This window comes from Nansenia antarctica (genome assembly GCF_963989245.1).
Source record: "Nansenia antarctica genome assembly, chromosome: 3".
Taxonomy (NCBI): Eukaryota; Metazoa; Chordata; class Actinopteri; order Argentiniformes; family Microstomatidae; genus Nansenia; species Nansenia antarctica.
In genome coordinates this window covers 11,546,382-11,558,707 of record NC_137688.1, presented here as the reverse complement: position 1 = coordinate 11,558,707, position 12,326 = coordinate 11,546,382, and the positions used below count along the sequence as shown (strand labels likewise).

Genomic DNA, 12,326 nt, shown 5'->3' with positions numbered 1-12,326 from the left:
TGGATTTGTGTTTTTGTCTGAAAAGAAAAACTTTATTCATAAAAATGTTCTTTTCATATGCACAATGCTGAAGCTTCAGCAATAGGACAATGTGGTGAGTGTTCAGACATTCATTGAATGCAGCCTTGTCGTTGGTTTAAAAACAAGTCGGCCTAATACATTGTTTAGCTATTTGTCATGTAAAGAAAATACTCTTAACAAGGCCATTTGCTTTTATAGTAATATGCTATTATGCTATAATACTGTGATTTTTAATTAATACTGTACTAACTCTTTCAGCATTTTCACATGCATACTTGCAAGCTCTAATATACATGTAATCAAAATTACTTGCTATGGCAAAATACTAATACTAAATAAATACTATAGGCATAGCATAGAAAACATGTTGATTTGAAAACTCAACTGTATCACAGCGTGGCGCTTCCCCTAGTGGCATAAATATGAATCTCTCTGGTAGTACACCATCCTTCAGAACTAGAATAGTGGAGTCTGATTTACAGTAAGGCTATGGTTTGGCTACGACTGAGGTTGAAAACACAATAACAATACTGAATCTAACTTAAAGGCTAAGCTCTGGGTTGAAACCAAGGCTAGGTTGAAGCTGTGCTGAGCTGTGCAGGGCTTAAAGCTGACATGAATTGATTCAAAATCTACAAAATCTACTACTTGATAGTTAGCCTACTACCACCACAGCGTCACAGTTGAACACAGAGTGGTGTGATTCAAGGCAAGGAAGTGAAGAGAGAACAGTCCCTGGATACCATAATGCTGCATACTATCAGCTTCATCAACCTCCTCACGCTCTGATTGACTGAGATACGTATAAAGGCAAGACGCTGTTGTTGAGATATCAAAACAGAAGCAGAAACATCAGGTTCTGGTGAACCTGTGATGCTGGATTCTGGTTGGTGAAGTAGAGAAATGCAGACAAACGTCGTCTTTTCCGGGAGCTTCTCCCACCTCAGGGAGGGGACTCCGAGGGGCTGTTGTAGTGGACCACCATGGCGCGGCTGTGCGAGTATGCGGAAGCCAGTGAGGGAGGGTGGTTGTGGGCCTTAGGTGGGTGTGAGAAGAGGGTCCCGAGGGTAGGGTGCTCCTCCCTCCTGCTCTGTTGGGACTGAGACTGGGGATCCTGTTGACACTTTACGAAGGCCACGAAGCATCTGTAAAACTGACACAGACAGGGAATGTTTTATTTAACCTTTATTTAACCAGAACCAATTCTCATTTGCAATGATTGATTGATTGATTGATTGATTTATTGATTGATTGATTGATTGATTGAGCCACCATGGGTATCAATCTGTCTCACAAACACACACTCAAAGGCAATTTCTCTCAGCAATTAATTGTTGTCCTCTGTAGGGGACATGAGTCTTAGATCTCTGAGTCAAGCATCATTTATGCAATCTATTTGAGTCCTGTCCTGTGTACACAGCACATCCTGGGCTTCCTAATGATGTCACAGTTGTGTGGGTGTGGCTCACAGAGCACACAGACTTTTTTTTCAAAATGGCTTGTATCCCATGTTCCATTTTTTATGGCAACAGGGGAGGTAAGTTGCAGATCATTCTTTTGCAGATATTAGATTTCTTCTGCTAATAATCTAATTGTTCCCTCAATATGAGAGTCTTAACTTAAGATTTCAGAAATATACAGTAATTGTATCTGTTTCAAAACACAACTTTTATTCAATGTCCTCCTGTTGTTAACCAATTTCCAGTCACAGTTTTAGCCAATTCAATGAGGTCGAGACAGATTATGCAGTCCAACAAAGTCACAAATGATCTTGATGTCTCTGATGAGAAAAAGAACGACGCCCTTTGGAAGGTGAAACCTCTCAAACAGAGTGCAATAATGTTCATGAAATGAAAATCCAGAAATCCACATGAAAATGTATGCAATCATTACATTTCATCAGTATATTCTGTGATCAAACCAAGACCCAATGTCCACTACAAGGGACATATGATAATCTGAATGTCAAAACATTTTTCATCCTATAGAAGGAGGTTATAGTCAGCACAACGACCGCCACTGCACTGATCAGGTTCTCTACTAGAATGTTCTCTATTGCTTTCAAAAACCTCAGACACTTGTTGAGACCACTACAATCTCAAGTACACAGACTTCCTCAACCTTGAGCTTTCGCTGCAATCAGAAATCAGAAAGTACATCTGCCGGTGTATTATTAACGGTTATAGGGGAAGGCATGGGAGGCGGTGTTGAAGAGGCCGCTGAGAGGAACAGAGTAATTACACAGAGTCTGTGTCTTCAATACCAGAGAGGCCTGTGTGCCGTTGTGGTTCTCCTGGGGACATTAGCAGTGTCACCGCCCTCATCCCCTGTCTCTAACCCCCTCTGACAGCCACAGATGTGAGCTGTCACCAGCACCTCGGCTAGGTCACGTCAAATAGACACGATTAGCGAGCGGAGCTAACGTTCCGGTCTCACCTGGTTGTTGAACAGCACGTAGATGACCGGGTTGATGACGGTGGCGCTCTTGGCCAGGACGGAGGGCACCACGCTGGCCCAGGGGGTGACCAGACCCGTCCTGCCGAAGGTAGCCAGCAGGGCCATGATGCCGTAGGGCATCCAGCACAGCAGGTAGCAGGACACCATGGAGAGGATCATCAGCAGGATGTGCTGCTCTCGTCTCTGGGCAGACAGCAGGTTGATCTTAGCCACCTGGTGGAGAGTCGGAGGAGGAGAGGAGAGGAGAGGAGAGGAGAGGAGAGGAGAGGAGAGGAGAGGAGAGTGAGAGGAGAGGAGAGGAGAGGAGAGGAGAGGAGAGGAGAGGAGAGGAGAGGAGAGGAGGGGACAGAGGAGATGACAGAGCAGAGCAGAGAGGAGAGGAGAGGAGAGGAGAGGAGAGGAGAGGAGAGGAGAGGAGAGGAGAGAGGAGGAAAGGAGAGGAGAGGAGAGGAGAATACTGTAACTATTGTTTCATTACACTACATTAATGAGATTGGATAGCATTTATACAGCACGTCCCACTAAGTCATATCGTGCTTGTATGAGGAGGGGGGAGCTCAACCCATTTACCTTTAATATACAGTATAGCATTCATATCATATATAACCATTTGTTAAATGGATATATACCGTTACATGTATGGATGTCATCAACCCAGTCATCCTGCATATGATGTAATGACCTGTCAATGCAGCCACTTTACAACCATGTACACAGGGGTTATAAAACTGTGGTTATAATAATAAACATGTTACGTGAGTCTAGATGTCCAATGGTGTTCTATTCTACGCCTCTGCCGACAATCTCATTGTGAAGCTCTAAAAAGAGCCCAGCAGGATGCTAGGGGGCGTTGTGTCTCTGGGATACAGGAAGCCTCAGACCTCAGGCTCTCTGAGCCTCTCTACTGATTGCACGCTCCCTAGGAAGCCATGTTGGGAAATGTTCCACTTGGACACCTGGGCCTCAGGATCTCTGCCAATGAGCATGCCAGCCCGGAGGGAACGGCCAATCAGAAGTAATGAAAGGACGTATGTCCCGGTCTATCACAGCTTGTCCCTGTCGCTCACACACGTATCTGTGTATACCTCATACACGTATCTGTGTATACCTCATACACGTATCTGTGTATACCTCATACACGTATCTCTGTACCTCATACACGTATCTCTGTATACCTCATACACGTATCTGTGTATACCTCATACACGTATCTGTGTATACCTCATACACGTATCTGTGTATACCTCATACACGTATCTCTGTATACCTCATACACGTATCTCTGTATACCTCATACACGTATCTCTGTATACCTCATACACGTATCTCTGTATACCTCATACACGTATCTCTGTATACCTCATACACGTATCTCTGTATACCTCATACACGTATCTCTGTATACCTCATACACGTATCTGTGTATACCTCATACATGTATCCCTGTATACCTCATACATGCTCAATTAGGCTTCACCTGGTTGCAAGGCCATAACCGATGCTATTCAAACACAATCTTCTCAACCAGGTAATAGGCGTTATACTGCTGCTATGTTGTCAACGGTGTTCCAGATGAGTGGTCTACAGGTGCTTTTTTAATCCTCTGATCTTTTCTATTTTTGGAAAGCTCTTCACATACATAGTAATGCTGGCAGGAAATAGGTGAAAAGGTTGGGGGGGGTTTTGCCGCCTGGGAATCGGGTTGTGCGATAAAATAGCAGTCGAAGATTCAGTAGTAATCAGGAGTTCTATTTATTCCATGAATAATAAACCTCCTTGTTACGAGTCAGACCAGAGGGAGTCTCTTCCAAGACGACGCTGTGACTGGGAAGAGGTAAAGTAATCAGGTCTACAGCGCCGGTCCCTTTGGACTGAACAGGGGTTAACCCTGGGGTCAAATGACTCACTTACATAACCCACCGTCACCGATGGTAACGAGGCCGCTTCTTCCACTGTCTAAAAATAGAGCCTGGTCGTGATGCCCGACACGCCAGTATTGATCTCACGCTCCCCCACCCCGAGGGTGGTTTATTCATGGAATGGTGTCAGTGGAGCAACAGGATCCCTTTAATTACATATTCGTTGTGTGGGCTCCCGGATTTACATTTACATTGAGGCCATCCTCTGATTTGTACCTGCACTAGCCCCCCAACACAACCCCCTCCCCCGACCCCAGATTCAAACCTGTTTTCAATGGAATTATAGAAACATCAGTCACAAAGGGTGTATTGGCTGCATAATGGATGAATAATGATCCAGACTCATACAAGCAGACCATGAATAAAGGCACCGCATACACTGAATATGTCAGTGAATAAGCCCAGCACAAGCATGTGGACATCTCTGACACTGTTTTTGGTATCAGGGATTGTTTTGTCGTTCGTCGCGGCAAAAACATTGTCTCAAATTGTGAAAGAATCGAATCAAACCGTTGAATAGACGCTGGGTGAAGCGTGTCCGTCCTGTCGGGAGAACAATGATGAAAGTAGACAGCAGGGTAGATGAGGCTGGCAGTGTTACCGTGTGGACTGCTGCCTTACTGAGTACACACTTGATTAACACTAGAGTGCACACTCCGTTATACTATGCGTGACATCTGTATTCTCCTCCTTGACAGACAGGACACGACATCTGTTTGAATGTATCTATTTGTGTGATCTCATTGAAATGAACCTGTCTACCTATGCCAATGTTGAATGAACCTGAACCCAAGACTCTTACTCTGTGTACCCATACTTTAATGTAATAAAATCAATTCAGATTGGGATTCTGACCTGACACTACTATTAGACTAATCTCCTGACATCAGATGAATCCTTTTGAAAGAAGTAGAAGCCGCACACTCAAGTTCCGGACACAACACAATGTGGTTTAATAGGACAACGGTTTCGCCCGTATAGCCTTTGTAATACTATTATACTAATTCTAAGACTTGACAAAGGCTACGGCTGAAACCGTCGTCCTATTAAACCACTTCTTCTACTTCTTTCAATTGGATTTCGCTCCGTTGCCAGCACCTCGCTTACATTTTCTGCGGTGTGCACTCACTTCTTCTTTTCAAATCAGATGAATCATTATCAATAATGTCCCAGTATGCCACCGGTGTAGCGTACCCCCAGCCCCTGTCCTTTCTCACTCACCCCTCTGATGGCCACCAGTATCCTGCTATAGCAGTAGACCATGAGGACCAGGGGCAGCAGCAGGCAGAAGAGGAACAGGCACACCACGTAGGAGACGCTGGTGGCCGACCGCTCGTGCCACTGGATGGAGCAGGAGGTCCCGGGGCCCTCCAGGCCATAGCTGTTCCACCCCAGGAAGGGAGGCACGGTCCAGGCCAGGGAGTAGAGCCAGGAGCCGGCCACGCACAGCCAGGCCTTCCTGAAGTCTGACACGTTAGGCTTGATGGAGTGCAGCACCGTGTCGTAGCGCTCGTATGACAGGACGGCCAGCGACACCAGGGACACGATGCCTGAGAGGGAGGGAGGACAGGGGGGAGGGAGGGAGGGAGGGAGGGAGGGAGAACAGGGGGGAGGGAGGGAGGGAGGACAGGGGGAGTGAGGGAGGGAGGTCAGGGGGAGGGTGGGAGGGTGGAAGGAAGAGAGGACAGGGGGGAGGGAGGGAGGGAGGGAGGACAGGGGGAGTGAGGGAGGGAGGGAGGGAGGGAGGGAGGGAGATGGTTACAGAGGTGTCTGAAGTGTATGGGGCAGGGGCGGGGCTAAGGGGTGGCTACTTGGGCTCAAGCCCCGGATGTTTTCTGAAAAGCCCCGAATGTTTTACTTTAAAAACATTTTTTTTTAAAAACTCTTGTGAGTAACGTGCAGTACCGGAGTCCAACAGAGAGGCAGCAGCTGCGCTGCCCTGAAGAAGAAGTGATCTCAATCAGTGCCTGACTTGCACAATTCTAAGGATGGATATCCGAAAGTTTTTTTCAACAAAACAAGCGCCAATAACTGTTGCAGCAGCAGTATCAGCAGCTGACAACAATGACATCACCAGCAGTGATGACATAGATGATATTTCAGGTTTGTGAATCTTATTAGAAAGGTGACTGACTCCCTGACACTACTTTTCCGGTTTGCTAATGCTAGCTGGCTATCATAACATAACGTTATGTTATAATGAAAATGAAACATAGCAAGGTACTGTTACGGTACATGGTAAGAAATCAAACAAAGGATAATACTTATACAAATAAAGTGAATAACAGGCTGATAGTCTTTGATATCTGCACTCTGGTTGACTGAGTAACAAGTGAAAAAGAATGATGTAACGTTAATGTTACAGCTAGTAAACATGGAGTAACCACATTAAGTATGCCCTTATGGTAGTATGTATGTATACAAAACATGACGTGAGCACAATATATTCTCCCTCTGGGCTAAGCCCCGGATCTCCTACAATCTTAAATCCGCCCCTGGTATGGGGTGTATGGAGGAGTCAAGGACAGTCTGGAGATGGTCACTGAAGAAGATGAAAAGATACATTGATTTGCTGTTGCTTTTGTCATACACTGTATGGCGATGTGCTTTGTACTGTGATATGCTTTCAGTCTAGTCACCGGAAATATCTGCTGTTACACACACATGGGTTTCTGCAACATATAAACTAAGCTTTATTGAGAGCTAAAATCATAGAAGCCAAAATGGCATTTGTTTTCTCAACTGCGTTATTTCAGCAGTTTGAGTTTAGAGATTTCTGCTAGATGCCCAAGAGAATAAGACGTGGTGTCTGTGTTATATTTCCATACAGCGCATATATATATATTGCATACAGTATGTGCTAGGCTCCATTGACATTTTTATTTGTTTCAAGGGCTATTTCTTGAGGATGCTATCACATACCGTCATTGATGCAGACATGATTGAAGAGCTAAGCGCTTCAGGGATACACTAGAATATGATGGATGGACTTCAAACAGAATATTTGTTTTCCAAAAAATAACAGTTGATTGTTCTGTAAGAGAAAGGGGGTCTGAGAAGAGATATTGAGGGCTTTTTTTGTTTTCTGAGGGCTTTTGTTTTGTCTGTATTTAAAGGGAAATTATGCATTGAAAATGGAATACGTTATTCTAGACTACTTCATAAGTGCTACATATTTAATGTTCTAAGTTATATAAACAACCCCTATAAAGTAAGTGCTCCTATGAAGTACTCTGAAGCATACTTTGGCACCCTTCCTCTTCCTCAGTCCCTGTAGGAGTCTGACAGGCTTGGTTGTTCGGCTTGAGGAGACATTGGGTGTGTGTGTGTGTGTGTGTGTGTGTGTGTCTGTGTGTGTGTGTGTGTGTGTGTGTGTGTGTGTGTGTGTGCGTGCTTGTCTCTGTGTGTGTGTGTGTGTGTGTGTGTGTGTGTGTGTGCGTGTGTGTGTGTGTGTGTGTGTGCGTGCTTGTCTCTGTGTGTGTGTGTGTGTGTGTGTGTGTGTGCGTGCGTGCTTGTCTCTGTGTGTGTGTGTGTGTGTGCGTGCTTGTCTCGGTGTGTGTGTGTGTGTATGTGTGTGTGTGTGTGCGTGCGTGCTTGTCTCTGTGTGTGTGTGTGTGTGTGTGTGTGTGTGTGCTTGTCTCTGTGTGTGTGTGTGTGTGTGTGTGTGCGTGCTTGTCTCGGTGTGTGTGTGTGTATGTGTGTGTGTGTGTGTGCGTGCGTGCTTGTCTCTGTGTGTGTGTGTGTGTGTGTGTGTGTGTGTGTGCGTGTGCATGTGCATGTGCGTGTGCGTGTGCGTGTGTCTGTAGGTGTGTCTGTAGGTGTGTGTGTGTGTGTGTGTGTGTTTGGCTACCTGCTAACATCCCTGTACAGTACCTCAGAGGAGAGAGGAAGGTAGGAAGTCCACACATCTAACGTAAAAACATCTCAGTCAGTCTGTGTCAACAGGGAGCCTGCCTTCTGGTAATAATGGGTTGTTTGTTTGCATTCAGAAGTCCTCAGACTTCATCAAATGATGTTTTTTTCTGTTGCCACAGAAACCAAGTTATTTAAGAGTCTCTTTTATTACTTCCACCCAAGGTGAGGGTTCATTCCTGACTTTTCATCAAACGGAGCACAGTGAGTGAGGGAGATGAACAATAAATGGTAAAAACGGAAACACTTGGTCCACACGGGTCTTCACTGCAAGTATGTGCGTGTGCGTGTGTGTGTGGGTTGGTGGGGGGGGGATGATCGTGTGTTTGCGTGCGTGCGTGCGTGTGTGTGTGTGTGTAATAAAGCACTTGTCAATACTATGCAGGAACAGTGACTCCTCATGACAATGTCTTCACTCAGGAAGCGAGAGCTGAATGGCTCCCAATGTTCTGCCTTGGGCTACAAGGGAATGGAACAGAAGGTTCGCCTAACTCATTTGATTTGTTTTTTGTTTGTTTTCTTTTAAATTCGTTTATTTAAAAGGGACAATGGACAGTAATTGACCCTCCCTGAATTAGCTGGGTAGCTAAATTACATCAGCAGTCCCTGGGCGGGTAAATCCACAGGGGAAATACGGCCTCAGATGTTATACGTATTGTATTTCAAGACTTGCTTTTGCTGTGTGTATGGATGCCGTCTAATGGTAGCAAAGCCGCCCCTCCAGAGAGCAGGATGGCATTGACTACTAGAGAGATTATTAGATTGCCCTGGCCCCAGTTTTACCCCCCACCTACAATTGGGCCTGTCTAGGGAGCTACTGGTAGTCAAGTCAGTTTGTGTGTGTGTGTGTGTGTGTGTGTGTGTGTGTGTGTGTGTGAGAGAGAGAGAGAGAGAGAGCAGAGAGAGAGAGCAGCGAGAGAGGGAGAGAGAGAGTGCAGCGAGAGAGGGAGAGAGCAGAGAGGGAGAGAGAGAGCAGAGAGAGAGAGCAGAGAGAGAGAGCAGAGAGAGAGGGAGAGAGAGAGCAGAGAGGGAGAGAGAGAGAGAGATAGAGAGCAGAAAGAGAGAGAGAGAGAGAGAGAGAGAGAGAGAGCAGAGAGAGAGGGAGAGAGAGAGCAGAGAGAGAGAGAGAGAGAGCAGAGAGAGAGGGAGAGAGATAGAGAGCAGAAAGAGAGAGAGAGAGTAGAGAGAGCAGAGAGAGAGAGCAGAGAGAGAGGGAGAGGGCAGAGAGAGAGAGAGAGCAGAGAGAGGGAGAGGGCAGAGAGAGAGAGAGCAGAGAGAGAGAGGATGATTAACAGGCCAGGAGAGAGAGACAATCCAGGATGCTTCTGGATCAGTTCATAAGTCCCACCTGGTAGATGAAGAGAGAGAGAGAGAGAGAGAGACACTTCCCCTCCTGGAGGGTATAAAAGGTCAAAGCGACAGGGGGGACAAGGGACCCTATTGCTCCCATCAGGGTAATTACTGAGTTTACAAGATGAAAGGTCCAAATGTCACAGCATTGGAGGAATGGCCTTTATAACCTCTCTGCAAATGCAATGACTTTGGCCACATTCCAAACATCTCATCCTCACATGTTTGGTAAACATAAAGGTGAAACACATACTCCATGACAAGATGAAAGAAAAATGCAAGATTCAACCATCAAACAGTAAGTCATCAAAATGGCACCCCAGAGTCCATCTGAATTAAATGAGGACAAAAAAAGATTCTTCAGATGATAGCATATCTAAATGCCTGTGGTGCATAATTCCAGCATATATTTTCTGAAAAATACTTTTAATTGACGGCTGCAGAGTAGCTTAGACGATTGTGTTTTGGTGATTCATCTCAGAAAGGGATGTCTAATCGGATGTCAATAGAACTGCCACATGATATCCTTTTAATTTTCAAGGTCCTATGCAAAGGTCTTACATTTATACAATTGCAAATAGAAAGTATTCCCAGAAACAAATGCATTTAGTGTCAAAAGGTTATATAAAATGTCTCTTGTAGAAGCTGTGGGCAAATATGAGTGATCCAGTAATCCATATTCAAATAGGTTAACTGAAATGGTTAAAATACCATCAATATATACATTCAAATAAATCGTCATAAAAATATACTGCGATAAAATCATAAAGATATATGGAATAGCCTAGGGTTTTCTCATACTTTCCCAAATGAGCGACGCGTTCACCACTGATGTGACATGTGGCTTTGCTTTAGGCTACGTTTGACTAGTGACATTATGTAGGTTTTTTAGAGGAGAATATTACAGAAACATTTATTCGTCACGAAAGTCTAATACTATACTAGTACTAACAGGAAGTTGTAGTGCCTGAAGCACTTTGTTGGTTAATTAATTCACTTTGAGAACAATTAAATATTGCGCACACAAGCACTCACCGAAGAGCGAATTGGCGAATCCATACCACCTGCAACCGTGGTATCCAATAAGCCATCTCCCGTGGAGACTGGCCGCGAAGCTGAACGGAGTCCCGAAAATACACACGAGCACGTCGCTGAGACTGATGTTAAACAGGAGGAGGTTGATGGGCGTCCAGAGCGACCGAAACTTGGCGAAGGTGAGCAGGACCAGGAGGTTGGTGAGGAGTCCCAGGACCAGGATGAGCCCGAGGAATACTGCCACCACCGTGTGGCCGGTCCTGCTCAAGTGGAAGGAGCCGTCCGGCGGCCCCGAGGTGTCCCGCACACTGACATTGGTGCTGAGGTTGGACAAGGAGCTGTCCGTGGTGCTGATGTTCAGACTCCGTATGTGGACCACCATAGTACCGGCGGGAGCGCACGGCCAAAAGGCGCACGACAGTCTGCACAGGATGAGCTAACGCGCTCTTGGACTCAAACTCCCGAATAGAAAACTCCCTTTGAGTCGCCCCTCTATCCTCTGCTCGCCTGCGTTTGTGTGACCTCAGTGCGTTAGTGATGTGATGTGGTGTCTTCAGCTTCTTTTATGTCTGCGGGGTGACTTATGGAGCAGTGGTGTGGTGTAGGCTAGTCTCTAATGACCATGACGGCTTTATTTAGGTCGACCAATGATCCATTACTAATGACATTTACTCTCCCAGTGATATTGTGTAGATTTCACTGACTCTGATTGAACTTTCCGGATATACAACTATACAGGCTTTTCAGATGTTCTTCAGTGCTTTGCGAAGAATGATTGATATGGCTCACACATCTAGGCCAGCTAAAGCACATGTATGCAAATCGTCCATTGTGTTGATTTTTTTTTTATTGGCGCAGGACAAAAAGCTTTGATGCTTATTAATGTGATTGGGGTCCAATCTAGGCCACCAAAACCACCGGCTGCTACCGCATTGTTCCAATCACATTCATTAAGTTGTTGATTAATGTGCTCTCTAACGCTATTTCAGCAGCACTCCCATCCATTCAGGTAAGGTTCTTATAGGCCTACTCGCCAAAAGTATGTCACAGACAAGGAAAGGTGCACACCTATAGCATAGTCTTCTCAGCCAAGTTCATCCATCACACAGCCACCTGCAGTGTTGCATAATACGCAGGCCAATTAACTGTAGCATCGATCTGTCCCTCTTGGTCCTTAGATTTACTTTTTGCAATTCATTAAACTCAGCTACAAGAGGCCGGCAATACATACAAAAGTGCACACGTGTCCACCATGGTGTGTTTTTTCCCCCTTCACCTTAATTTCAGTAATTCATGGATATCACTCCTCAATAGAAGAAGTATGCTTCTGAATTTTGTCCAATGTTTCACGAGATTAGTGAGTGACCTGTATGGTGAGTGATGTCAGCGGCCTCATTCTGAGGGTCAGCATCAGGGGACATCCCTGTAAATCTCTGTGGGACCTGTGTGTCAATGGTGTCGCCTCATGGTCAATCGTGAACCCTTGCTGTAGGTTATGGACACTTAATCCTCCTCTCTCCCTATCCAATCAGCTGGATTGGAGACTGATGGGCTGGTTGCTACACACGACTTGCCACTCAACCCTTCCCCACCCCCTTCCAGGGGTCCTTACATCCGTGTGATTATGACTGA

The 12,326-nt window shown here is 45.6% G+C and overlaps 1 protein-coding gene across 1 annotated transcript; it reads right to left on the bottom strand.

Moving 5' to 3' along the window:
- Window positions 1–964: 964 nt before the first annotated feature.
- On the bottom strand, window positions 965–11,076 carry tmtops3a (teleost multiple tissue opsin 3a; the record flags this gene model as incomplete). The annotated part of the gene is made up of 4 exons (XM_080526916.1): window positions 965–1,174; window positions 2,458–2,691; window positions 5,619–5,947; window positions 10,695–11,076. The coding sequence occupies 4 exons, from the start codon at window positions 11,074–11,076 to the stop codon at window positions 965–967; spliced, it is 1,155 nt and encodes a 384-aa protein (XP_080383042.1).
- Between the last annotated feature and the right edge of the window lie 1,250 nt (window positions 11,077–12,326).